This window comes from Silene latifolia, chromosome 10, assembly GCF_048544455.1.
Source record: "Silene latifolia isolate original U9 population chromosome 10, ASM4854445v1, whole genome shotgun sequence".
In the NCBI taxonomy this organism is placed as follows: Eukaryota; Viridiplantae; Streptophyta; class Magnoliopsida; order Caryophyllales; family Caryophyllaceae; genus Silene; species Silene latifolia.
In genome coordinates this window covers 137,461,385-137,474,399 of record NC_133535.1, presented here as the reverse complement: position 1 = coordinate 137,474,399, position 13,015 = coordinate 137,461,385, and the positions used below count along the sequence as shown (strand labels likewise).

The following is a 13,015-nucleotide window of genomic DNA, read 5'->3' as shown; positions in this document are numbered from 1 at the left end:
AAGGATAATACGATTAAGTAGTTTGAACACATGGACACGTAACATGTTAAACTTCTATTGCAATCAATAAGTGTTTGCACACTTACGATATGCATCACAAGGTTGTAATATGGTATTGACTACCCGAGTGTGATGTCGACATTTGTCGTTTGAGTTATTATTAACTCACCTTATACTTTGTTACATCCAAGGGGTTGTAGAGACAATTGAACCCCGTTTAAGTGAACACGGATTAGCATTGTATTTGCCCATAGTTACTTACATGAGGTGACGTCTCGAAGTGACTAGAGTGTGATGCGATTGATGGCAAGTTCAAGTGCCATAAAGTCATATGAGAATGACTAGTCGATCACATAGGCGGATTGTTAGGAACATTTTGTCGAGCCTTATGACCGCTTATAGAGTTCTGGCAAATTTATATAGCCTGGTCATGGCGAGAGCTGCTATAGTATTCAAATGAGTCGATTCTTTTGACTAAAGACTATTCGCCTAAGATGGCACAGTTTCAGATTAACTTTGATTTGTGTTACTACGACCTTCGTAAATAGGGTCAAATGGGCATATTTTGGGTTATAATGGCTGTGGCTAGTCGAAGGGAATGAGTGCGATAGGAATTGTCCACCCCTAGTCAGGGTTATAACAATATCTCAGGGCCACTCGAGGAGTAATGAACTGGAAATGCGTGGCCACGCTCGGAATGTATCCATGGTGGATAAATCCGGTCAATCAGTTATTCTCCAGATCGAGGAAACCACACTCGATATGATCACTTGCAAGTACGACCTGAAAGACACCTTGCATTGAGTGGGAGATAGTAATAGGACAAGAGAATTGGTGACGCACACTTGTCGAGGAGAAGTGGGAGATTGTTGGAATATGTGTCCTCCGACAATAATGCGATCACGACTGTTGATCATGATGATCACATGTTTAAGTCTTATTATAAAGAATACAATTGGGAAGTAATATTTTACTGTCAACTGGTCCACACATATCGGTAATGATTGGCTGACTAGAGTTTGACATTACTGTCGTGCGACGGTGGTGATCAGTTGATCCCCTAGGTCATACCTAAAGGGCAACACTCTTAATTGATCAATTAATTGATCGTATAACGTTACGAGTCAATTAAATTATTTAAAATTGATGGACGATTTTGGAAGAAATATTTACGTGTCTCATTGAAATTTGATTAAATGAGATACGGTCTAAGTAATCGAATTGTTTCATTACTCAGATGAAATTGTTGTTTAAGGAAACAATTGAAATTGAATGAAATTATTATAAATACGAATTATTGTGATTTATAATTGGTAAAATATTTTGGTACAAGTGATTGCGAATTACTAAGTCGATTTTGTATATGACGTATTTTTATTAATACGTTGATTTTTAATATGTTAAAAATACATAACAATTTTATGTGACATGTGACATGTGACATATTGACAAATTGACAAAAATAAAATGGATTCCATTTTACATATGTAAACCGAAATAATGGGAGGATGAGGAAATACATTAGGTTAATTATGTTAGTGGTAAGCATAATGATTACCTACTAATCTAGCCATGCAAACTAGTTGTCATTGTGAAGACAAACTCAAGCATGCATTGGCTCCCCTCCCTTCCTCTTACCCGGTTTTGAACAAGGAAAAACAAAGGGGTTTTGCCTTATTTTATCATATACAATACATAACATTTGAAGGTATTGTATGATTGATTCATTCATAACAAAAATATTTTAGAGAGATAAAAATATTTTCTTCTTCCTCTTTCTCCTAACCGGTTTTAGGAGATAAAAACCAAATATTTTTGGGTCAATTTTTCACTAAATTAATATTGTTCTAGTATACATAATATTAATTTGATTAAGAGTGTGCCTTGGGTATTATACTTTGGGAGGGATCCTATACTTAGATCCTAGTTCTTCCATTGAGGAAAGCACAAGAATAAGAGAGAAGGAGATCTCTCTTGTGCCCAAATAAACCAAAATTCCAATGTAAGATAAAGATTTCTTCTTTATATTGTTTATTGTTTGCATGCATAAGATCATCAATTAATTTTATGATTAAATTAACATAAAACATATATGAATATGTTGAGTATATAGATCTACTTTTCATTCAATAATCCCCAATCAGTTCCATCAACCTCCTCTGTCTCATGTTCAACTGCTTTTGAGTGAAGATGTACTTGAGACTCTTATGATCTGAAAACACCTTAAAGGTCGCCCCATAAAGGTCGTGCCTCCAAATCTTGAGAGCAAACACAACCGCACCCAATTCCAGATCATGTGTCGGATAGTTCTCCTCATAAGGCTTCAGCTGTCTAGAAGCATAGGCGATCACCTTCCCATTCTGCATCAACACACAACCCAACCCATTCTTGGAAGCATCTGTGTACACCTCAAGGTTCTCACTCCCTTCAGGTAAAGCTAAGATTGGAGTTGTGGTCAAACGCTCCTTTAATGTTTGGAACGTCGTCTCACAACTTTCATCCCAACGAAACCTGTTCTCTATCCTCATCAAAGCTGTCATAGGTCTGGCTATCTTGAAAAAATCTTTCACAAACCGACGATAGTACCCTGCCAAACCCAAGAAACTCCTGATCTCAGACACATTCTTCGGTGCTTCCCACCGAGTAACTGCTTCTATCTTTGCAGGATCCACAGCAACACCCTTCTTAGAAATCACATGCCCCAGAAAAGCAACCTCCTCTAACAAGAACTCACACTTAGACAACTTTGCATACAGCTGATTGTCTCGCAAAGTCTGCAACATTATCCTCAAATGCTCCTCATGCTCCTCCTTAGTCTTAGAAAAGACTAAGATATCATCGATAAAGACCACCACAAAAACGGCATCACAACATACTCATAGTGACCATACCTCGATGTAAAACTGTCTTCGGTATGTCCTCTTCCCGAATCTTCACCTGATGGTAACCCGACCTCAAATCGATCTTAGAAAAGACCGCTGCACCTTTCAACTGATCAAACGAATCATCTATCCTCGGCAAAGGATACTTGTTCTTCACTGTAACTCTGTTCAGATCCCTATAATCGATGCATAACCTCAAACTCTCATCTTTCTTTTTCACAAATAAGACTGGTGCTCCCCATGATGATACACTAGGTCTAATGTATCCTTTCTCAATCAGATCATCCAGTTGTTTCTTCAGCTCCTCTAACTCCTTAGGACCCATACGGTACGGTGCCTTAGAGATTGGCCCCGTCCCCGGTTTCAACTCAACACTGAAATCTATCTCCCTCTTCGGTGACAACCCCGGTATCTCATCTAGAAATACATCTGGAAACTCTCCCACCACTGGTATCTGCTCAACTGCCGGACTCTCCATACGATGATCCCTCACATGGCACAAGATCAACGGACACCCCTTCCTCAGGTAAGACTTCAAGGTCACTGCTGCAATCAACTTAATTTGGGTTTGACAACAAACCCACAATAAGACACACTAATCCTCTTAGGACCTCTTAAAAAAACCCTCTTTTGATGACAATCTATCTTAGCCTTGTACTTACCCAACCAATCCATACCCACTATCATCTCAAAACCCTCCAAAGGAAACTCTAACAAGTCCACTGGTAGGTCAACCTGCCCAACTATCATAGATACACCTCTATACAACCGCTCACACGATACAGACTCACACGACGGTATAAAAACTTCCACTTTTACAGACTCATACTCACTCAAATCCAAACGCTTAGTATGACTCGATGATACAAATGACTGTGACGCTCCCGAATCAAACAAAACAAAGGTAAAGACTCCATTAATAAGAAAAGTATCGGTGACAACGTGAGCATCATCCTCGGCTGCTTTCTTCTCCATCATAAACAACTTACCACTGGTCTTCTGTCCACCTCCCTGGACAGTACTAGCTGAGGTAGACGGCTTAGCAGCCGACCCCTGGTTGTTGTTGTTCGTCGCCAGTTTCTGGTATGAATTACCGCCATTGCGGTTAGCCCCATCGTTGTTATTACTCTGACCACACCTGTTATTCCACGACCCAGCCGGCCTGTTACTAGCATAAATCTAGGATGGACCCTGAGAGAAACTCCCCTGTGACGGTCTCTGGAAACCCCCACTCATAGCGCTAGTGCACTCATGCCTCTTGTGGCCTATACCGCCACAGTTAAAACAAGTCATTCCCCAACTGCTACTACCACCACCACGGCCACGCCCGTAAGAAGCTCAAACACTAAACCCCGAACCTGAAGAGTACGCTCTTGCCTGGTTATGGCCGCCCTTCTTGTAACTAGACTGACCACCACCCTCACTCTCAGCCTTCCTCTTCTCAGAAGCTCTCTCACGACTCTCCTTGGCCATCTTAACTAACCTCTCAGCCCTCGCAGCACGCTCATACACCTCCTTAACATCAGTAAGGGCTCCTACCGATAACTTATCCATGATCTTAGGTGTCAACCCCTTCTCAATCTCAACGCCAAGTTATCTTGGCTCAGCCCCATGTCCTCGGCATACCTAGATTTCTCGTTGAACTTATGGTAGTACTCGGCAACTTTCATATCAGAAGTCATCTTAAAATCATCGAACTCCTCCCTCAGCTTACTACGCACATGCTCAGGTACAAACTCTCGCCTCATAGCTTTCTTAAACTCATCCCATGGTATCGCAGGTAACCCCTGTTTCACATATATCTCCAAAGCACTCACCTTAACCTTGTCCCACCCCTTACTAGCTGCTTTTCTCAAGTAGAACGCAGCTTGTTCCACTCGAAGCTCCTCTGGGCAATGAACCAGATTAAGAATATTCTCCATCTCCCTATGCCAATTATCCAGCAGAATTGGCGCCCCAGTTCCCAAGTACTCCTTGGGATTAAACCTCGCTATGTGAACACTTATCTTGGAGTGATCCGGCCCTGTCTCCTTATCTTTTCCCACTCTCTTCAAAGCCTCAGTAAGAGCATCTTGGTGCTCCAACATCTTAACAATATCATCAATACTCATGTTCTCTGCCCTGGCATACAACGCTGTTCTCTTTGGCGGCATCTTTGAAACTACATAAGAAAAGGTAAACATGAACACACATCCCATATCTCAAAACACAAAAACGACCTGCACATCACCTACTCGATCGAGTCTCATCACCCACTCGATCGAGTTGAGGTCACTCGATCGAGTTGCCCACTTACTCGATCGAGTGCCTCGACTCCAGAATCTTACCAGAAAGCTCCGTAAAACGTACTCGATTGAGTCAACCACCCACTCGATCGAGTTGATCCCACTCGATCGAGTGTCTTCTCCTACTCGATCGAGTGCCCAAAAACAGACTTCTGCCCAGAAACGAAAAAATCACCCACCCGATCGAGTTACCCCTACTCGATCGAGTCACTCACCTACTCGATCGGGTGCCCCCCACTCGATCGAGTCATGCAGACTCGTATACTACCCGCATGTTCAAACTCACACTTCCCACTATCCATACTCTTATGCAAAACGACAAACAACAACATATATATGTATCTCTTTGTATACTCAAACAAAAGTAACTTTTTCCCGTATTTCTAACATGCCACGTTATAAATCAAATATCATGCTTTCATGCCTTCAACCAATCAACATATAAAATCACATCATCATTATCTTTCTCTACACATCTACCATCCTCCACATGTATGCATCCACCGATTCATATAATACATTACGATATAAATACAAAACACAAGATAAACACATAGCGATCCCGACACACACCCCATGGTGACCAGTTCAAAATTGTAGGGCGATTTCGCGACTTTAGGACGTCTCCCATGACTTTGCATTAGCTCCTACAACTTCTACGCGGGTTCATTTTAGATTGACTCCCTATATTCATTATGTTCATTGGTTACAGATTTCAAGATCGTCGCTCTAATACCACTTTGTGACACCCCCATACTCCAAGTGCCTTACCAGGACCACTTAGGGTGTGTTTGGATAGCAAAAGTGGAGGGAAAGGGAGGGGAGGGAGAAGGAGGGAAGAGAAAGGAATGGAAGGGAAGGGGAGGGAGAATGGAGGAGGTCATTTTCCCTCCAAATCTTGCCTTTGTTGGAGAGGAAATAATTTGGCTTGGAGGGGGGGAGTGAAGGGATTCATTTTCCTTCCCCTCAAAATCCCTCTACCTCCATTTTGCTAACCAAACAAAGGATTTATCATCCCTTCCTTTCCCTCCCCTTCCTTTCCCTCCAAATCCACCTATCCAAACAGACCCTTAAGGTATGAGAACGTCACCATCCCGGTTACCCGAGGTAATGGTAATCAAATGACAATAAGGAAAAGTACTTAAATAGTAATGAAGTTTAAGTGATACAGGCCAAACTCCAAAACTTGTTAAAAGGAAATACAAAGGTTCTCAAAACTGTCAACTACTAAACAACTACAAATGTTCCACACAGCGGAAGACTCCTAAACTGCAACGTGGTGACTCATCCCAGCTATCCCATGTGCATCGTCTTATACCTGCTCAATAACTGCTCACCACCCCCCGAATGGATCACCACAGTTTTTAAAACATTTAAACGGGGTCAGTACTGATTACACAAAAACAATAGCCACAATGAAACAGTAACACAAACAGCTCAATCAGCTCAAACCAAACTCCACAACTCCATCTCCAACTCCACACAATTGACTACACACTAAAGTGTGTAGCCCTGCCAGAGTACTCATCGCAACAAGTACTCCTCGCCGCCAGTGGGGGACCGCAGCCGTTCCCACCTAAGCCCCGCTTATCTCCATCGAGCTATAAACCCAAGTTCATTAATGTGCACATCCCCCTTGTGACGGGAACCACAAGGGGCGAATCAAGGGCGTGAAGCCACTCCCGCAACTGACTCCACTCAGCCAGGGACGGACCCCGAAGATCACAGACAGTTACACAACCAATCAACAATATACTATCAACATCACCAAAACCAATCCAACATTATAATTAATCAACAATCACAACAACAATCACCAACAAATTATGTAGCCAATACTGAGTAGGGAAACCCTACCTGGAAAGCACACACCACAGACGGTCTTAGCAGCTAATCAGAATCTTTCCTCAACGAAACCTCCTCCTATAACATACGTACATACAATTAATACCACATTTTTACAAATCACCCAAAACCCCCAATATCACCCAATTAGAGTTTCAACCAACTTTAACAAAACATTATAAAAATCATATAAAAAGCTTACCCTCGACACAACGATTGCAACGGCGTAACGAACAACGTAATCCGACACTCCTAGCCTTGGGATTTGTTAACAATGCGGCGAAAGCGAACAACGTAACTTAATCTTCTCTTTGAAATGTTTTTGAGTGTAAAAAGTGTTTAAGGAAAAGTGACGAAAGGTTTATATACTAATCCCGCATTATTAACAAAACCCGTCAACGTCACCCGTAAAAACACACTTACCCGATCGAGTAAGTGACTTACTCGATCGAGTGCCCCTTACTCGATCGAGTCCCAAACTTACTCGATCGAGTATCCTACAGGCAGTCTACTGTTTTGCGCCAAAAACTACTTACTCGACAGAGTAAGCCCCACTCAATAGAGTACCCAAAGACACATAAAACTGTAGTATTACATCAAGTAACTGTAATACCTCCATATACCGAGGAGCCTTAACAAGACCTTCCCTAGCATATAAGGGCGTTACCATTTCGGTTGCCCGAGGACAGTAATAATCAAATGTCGATAAAAGAATAATTAAGTTATATTACAAGTGATTAACAAAACTAAAGATATATAAAAGGTACAACTCAAAACCACTATCAGCTATGTGAACTACTTCTGTCATGACTCGTGATAGACTCATCCCGCCAAGCACCCAGATATCATCCAGATCAAAACCTGCTAAGACTGACTGCTCACCATAGTGGATCACGGCAGACACAACAGAAACAAACAACAAAACAAAACCACACAAGGTCAGCAACCAAAGGAACAAACACACAACCACAGACACAACACAGGCATAACGATACACACACAGACACACCACATCTCCCCCAATCAATCACCATCACCGACTGTCCACTAGACCAGCCCTGCCAGTGGGGGACCGCAGCCATTCCCACCTAAGCCTCGGTCATCAAATCGAGCGATAAATCCATGTCCATTAATGTGCACATCCCCTCCCGTGGTGGATTCCACGGAGGGCGAACTACAGGCGTAAAGCCACTCCCGCAAGTTACTCCACTCAGCTGAGGACGCTCCTTGAGAACCATAGACAAACAATCAAAATCAGCTGTTCCACAACAATGATAATCAAAACAACACAACACCAACCAATTACCACAGTCAATCAATCATACTGACACTACATCAGCCAAACCACATCAAAAGACACTCTAGACAACCAACAGTCCTAAGTAGGCGAACCTACCTTTAGCAACCACAGCGATTCCACATCCGATCACATGATACCAATCAACCAAGCAACACACCTATACAAACAGTACAACCATCTATCACTATCACTACAACCCTAACTGAAAACAACGATGACGACGATGATAACGATAACATACCTATACATAGCAATCCGGCGTCAAGACCGCTACCCGACTCAAGCATCACATCCCCATGGTGTAAGCATCCTCAAGGACCTCAAGGCAAGGATTATGGTGAAGAAGAAAGAGTGTGAAGGCATCTATGTTTAGGAAAGAGAAGCGAAAATGATTTGAGGTTTCACGATTATCGATTTATAATTCCCCGCTGCAAACCCGTTACTTGATCGAGTAACTAACTTACTCGATCGAGTGACCCCTACTCGATCGAGCTCCCAAGCTACTCGATCGAGTAGCCTCAGCTAGATCGAGTCCCACACAAACCAAAGCTCACATCGTCACAAGACATCCCACGTAAGGTTTCCCAAGGTCAAGATCAGTGTCTAAGGTCAGTCAACGTCGGTCAACGGGTCCTTAAAAGGAAGGGTATTATAGTAACTCTCCTTCATCAATAGTCAACTTTAACCCTCTTTGCATTGGAAATTTAGTTGGTGCAGAATCTACCATGTTGAGGTCAGATAATATATCCATTATGTATTTCCTTTGGTTAACCTGAATACCTGTACTGTTCCTTGAAATTTCGAGACCTAGAAAATACCTCATGTAACCTAAGTCTTTAATGGAAAAGGTTGTATCAAGGCCCTTCTTTACATCAGAAATTTCAACGTTTGAATCACCAGTCAACAATACGTCATCAACATAAACCAAGTTAAGAACAAAAGTGTTCAGAGTAGGATTATATCTTGTATACAAAGAGTAATCATGCTTGGACTGCTGAAAACCCAAACTTTGCAAATACTTGGTTAACTCTTTATTCCACTGACAAGAAGCTTGTTTCAAGCCATAAAAGTGACCTCTTGAGCTTGCAAACCTTGCCATTAGATATCTGATAACCTTCAGGAGGCTTCATGTAGATATATTCATCAACATACCCATGCAAAAAAAGCATTATTAATGTCCAATTGATGTAGCATCCATCCTTTAATTGCAGCTAAGGCCAACAAAGTCGTAACTGTTGTAAACTTGGCTACAGGTAAAAAGGTATGGGCGTAGTCTTTGTCTTTCACTTGATTGTATCCCTTAGCAACTAACCTTGCCTTGAACCTTTCGACAGTCCCATTAGGATTGTACTTAATCTTATAGACCCACTTAGACCCAATTGCTTTTTGTCCAACTGGTAAATCTACCAATTCACATGTATGATTCTGTTCAAGAGCATTGACTTCTTTTTAAATGGCTTCAATCCATCTTGGGTCTTTAAAAGCCTGGGAATAAGTGTAAGGTTCATGTTCCTTCAGAACATTAGCTAAAGAAGCAACATATTCTGAATGATAACCACTAATATTTGACAACACAGCTGCCTGAAAACTGCTACTACTTGGCAACTTCTGCGAACAATGAAAATCCCTTAACAAGACTGATAGCTGTATGGGCCTGCTGGGCTTTCTGACTTAAGTGACTTGAATGGAAGAATGAGGTTGAATAATGTGTTGCTCAGCATTAGGTTGTGATTGAACAACACTGGTATCAACCCTGTGTTGATCAATGGACTGATCATTAACCTGATGTTGTTCAGCATTGAACTGAGCATCATCATGAACCTGATTCTGATCAGCAGTCTGCTGAACACTAGAATCACCATTCTGCTGCGTAATAAGGATCCCATCCCTTCTTTCAGTGTCAGGATGGATAACATTATCCTTATGAGCTGTTATACTATGAGGAACAAGCAAAGTAGAGGATGCAAGATTGACAATATCTAATGGTGTATCAACATTACACTGAGTACCAGGAACAGTTTTAAAATGAAACTGATCCTCTTTAAATAAAACATCTCTAGAAGTAAAAACCCGATGTGTCTCTAATCATATAATCTATACCCTTTCTGATTGTATGGATAACCTATAAAAATACATTTTCTTGCTTTTAAACCAAATTTATCAAATAATGTAGGAGGCATGGTGGCAAAACATGTACAACCAAAAACTTTTAAAGAATCATAAGAAGGTACTGTGCCAAATAACAATTCATGTGGTGTCTTCCAATCTATAACCCTAGATGGCATCATGTTTATCAAATATGCAGCAGTAAGAATGCAATCACCCTAAAATTTAATAGGCAAATTGGCATAAAATTTCAAAGCCCTAGCTGTTTCCAACAAATGTCGATGCTTTCTTTCTACCCTACTATTCTGTTGTGGCCTGCCTACTATTCTAGTTTGATGAAAAATTCCTCTGTCTTTAAATAACCTACCACAAGTATGTTGAACAAACTTAGTACCATTATCAGTCCTAATAATCTTAACAACAACACCAAACCGAGTATGCACATGAACTAGAAAATCTTTGACAAGAGCAGCAACATGATCCTTATGATGAAACAAAATAACCCATGCAGTCCTTGTATGATCATCAAGAAGAGTAAAAAAATATTTAGCACCAGACAAAGTAGGAACCTTATAAGGCCCCCCAATACATCCATATGAAGTAAATGAAAAGGAGATACAGCTCGAGAAGTACTAATAGGAAAGGAAAGCTTATGGTGTTTTGCTAATACGCAAGTTTCAAAAAAAAATTTTGCTTTTCATTAACAGAAATAGCATTACAAGTTTCAGTTTATCTATAGCCATGTGGCCACTCCTAATATGCATAAGCTTAACTTGCTCATTCTTTGAAAAAAACAAACTGCTACATTTATTAACTAACAACTTATTATGTATAGTTTCCTTAACTAAATTAGTGACATTATCCATTAACATATTCTTATGCATTTGCTGAATCCTGTATAAATCTCCTTCCCTCCGTCCAATCCCAATTATTTGTTTACTTGAACGAGCCTGGAAAACACATTTGTTTGACAAGAACAAAACATTCACATTATTATCATCAATGAGTCTACCTACAGACAATAAATTCTGCCTAAACTCAGGAATATAAAAGACATTTAACAATGTAATGTGATCTGTTAGCTTGAGATCACCTACAATATGCACAAACTTAGATGTTCCATCAGGTAGGCCAACCTGTATAGGGGTAGTCAAATGCTTAACATTAAATAAAAAAGAAGAGTTTGAAGTCATGTGGTCAGATGCTCCGGTGTTTATGATCCATTCAAGCAAAACATGTTTTCTATTCACAGAATGTACTAAAGAAATAGGAACCATACCAGCAAAATGAGCAGCAGCAGTAGAATGAGAATCAACAATCCTCTTCAAGACTTGATCCACAACAGATATCACAAGACCATCAATGACAGCATGATCAAGAGAAGAAGATGAAGAACATGAGGCTTTATTGGTATCTATCTGAACAGCAGAATTAAGAGAAGTAGGTTAAGGCATGAATTATTCAAGAGGAGAATCTTCTGAATCCACCACATCAACATTATTGGCCCTCCTCTTGCCTTTCTGCCCAGTAAACTTCCCCTTAGACTTGTCTTTACCAGGAAAACCATGAAGATCATAACAAATAGTGATGTTATGCCCTTGCTTGTTATAGTGAGCACATTTGTTATGCCTGTAACATTCAGACAAATTATGCCCCTTGATTTTACACGACGTACAAAACTTTGGAGCTGGATTAACATCACAAGATGGAGTACTCTTTCAAGAACCTTGAGTAGAAGTAAACTAACTAGAAACAGCATAAGCATTAGTTTCAGTGACTGTCTCAATAGTTTTAGCAACTTATTTTTGTCTCTCAATCTTTTGCAATAAACCCAATGCCTTGCTTATAGTTGGCAAAGCATCTATTGACAGAATCTGAGTTCTGACATGATCATAAGCATTAATCAGTCCCATCAAGAATTGAATGAGTTTAGCATTCTGCTCTCTCTCAAACATCCTTTTAACCACAAGATAAGTGCAGGAATCCAGTTTTCCATAACTACAAACAGGAAGTGGATCAAGATTATCAAGGGTTTCCCAAAAGTTCTTGAGTCTGCTGTAATACTCAATCAACGAAGCATTCCCTTGAGTAACCCCATCCATATCCTTCTTGATTTGATAAATCTCGATAGCATTAGCCAACCCATAATGCTCATTAAACTCAGACCAAAGAACTTTAGTAGAACGCACATACTTGAAATTATCCCTGAGAGATTTCTCCATTGAATTTAAGATCCAGTTTAAAACCATCAAATTACATCTTGCCCACTGTCGAAACTTCTTGTCAGTCTGAGCAGGTGCAGTGCAGGATCCATCCAGAAAACCCTCCTTATTCTTAGATGCAAGCGCCATGAAAATATCTTGCTTCTAAGATAAGAAATCATGTCCATTAAACAGAGTTGAACTCAACCTAGCAGACGACTGGTCAGACTGAGAAAGAAACAACGGATCATCATAGAACTCATAGGAAGAACCAGTGGAGTTATCAACTTCTGGCATGATGATTTATTTGTAGATGAATATTTGAGAATCAAGAAAGTAAGAAAGGATAATTTGGATGATGAATAGATGAAAGTGAAGTATGAAGATATGAAGACT

At 40.5% G+C, this 13,015-nt stretch overlaps 1 protein-coding gene across 1 annotated transcript; it reads right to left on the bottom strand.

Moving 5' to 3' along the window:
• Window positions 1-8,961: 8,961 nt before the first annotated feature.
• Window positions 8,962-12,769, bottom strand: LOC141608323 (uncharacterized). The gene is made up of 10 exons (XM_074427684.1): window positions 12,257-12,769; window positions 12,145-12,164; window positions 11,906-12,047; window positions 11,669-11,836; window positions 11,138-11,554; window positions 10,806-11,050; window positions 9,993-10,368; window positions 9,834-9,920; window positions 9,465-9,737; window positions 8,962-9,351 (listed from the first exon to the last, which is right to left on the bottom strand). The coding sequence occupies exons 1-10, from the start codon at window positions 12,767-12,769 to the stop codon at window positions 8,962-8,964; spliced, it is 2,631 nt and encodes an 876-aa protein (XP_074283785.1).
• Window positions 12,770-13,015: the final 246 nt, after the last annotated feature.

Excerpts from the sequence above, each read along its gene's own strand:
- LOC141608323 (XM_074427684.1), bottom strand. The coding sequence starts at position 12,769 with ATGGCGCTTGCATCTAAGAATAAGGAGGGTTTTCTGGATGGATCCTGC. Across the intron at positions 9,921-9,992 it reads AACCTCATTCTTCCATTCAA|AAGTTGCCAAGTAGTAGCAG; the intron begins GTCACTTAAGTC and ends CATTGTTCGCAG. Across the intron at positions 9,738-9,833 it reads ATGTTGCTTCTTTAGCTAAT|AATCATACATGTGAATTGGT; the intron begins GTTCTGAAGGAA and ends GCTCTTGAACAG.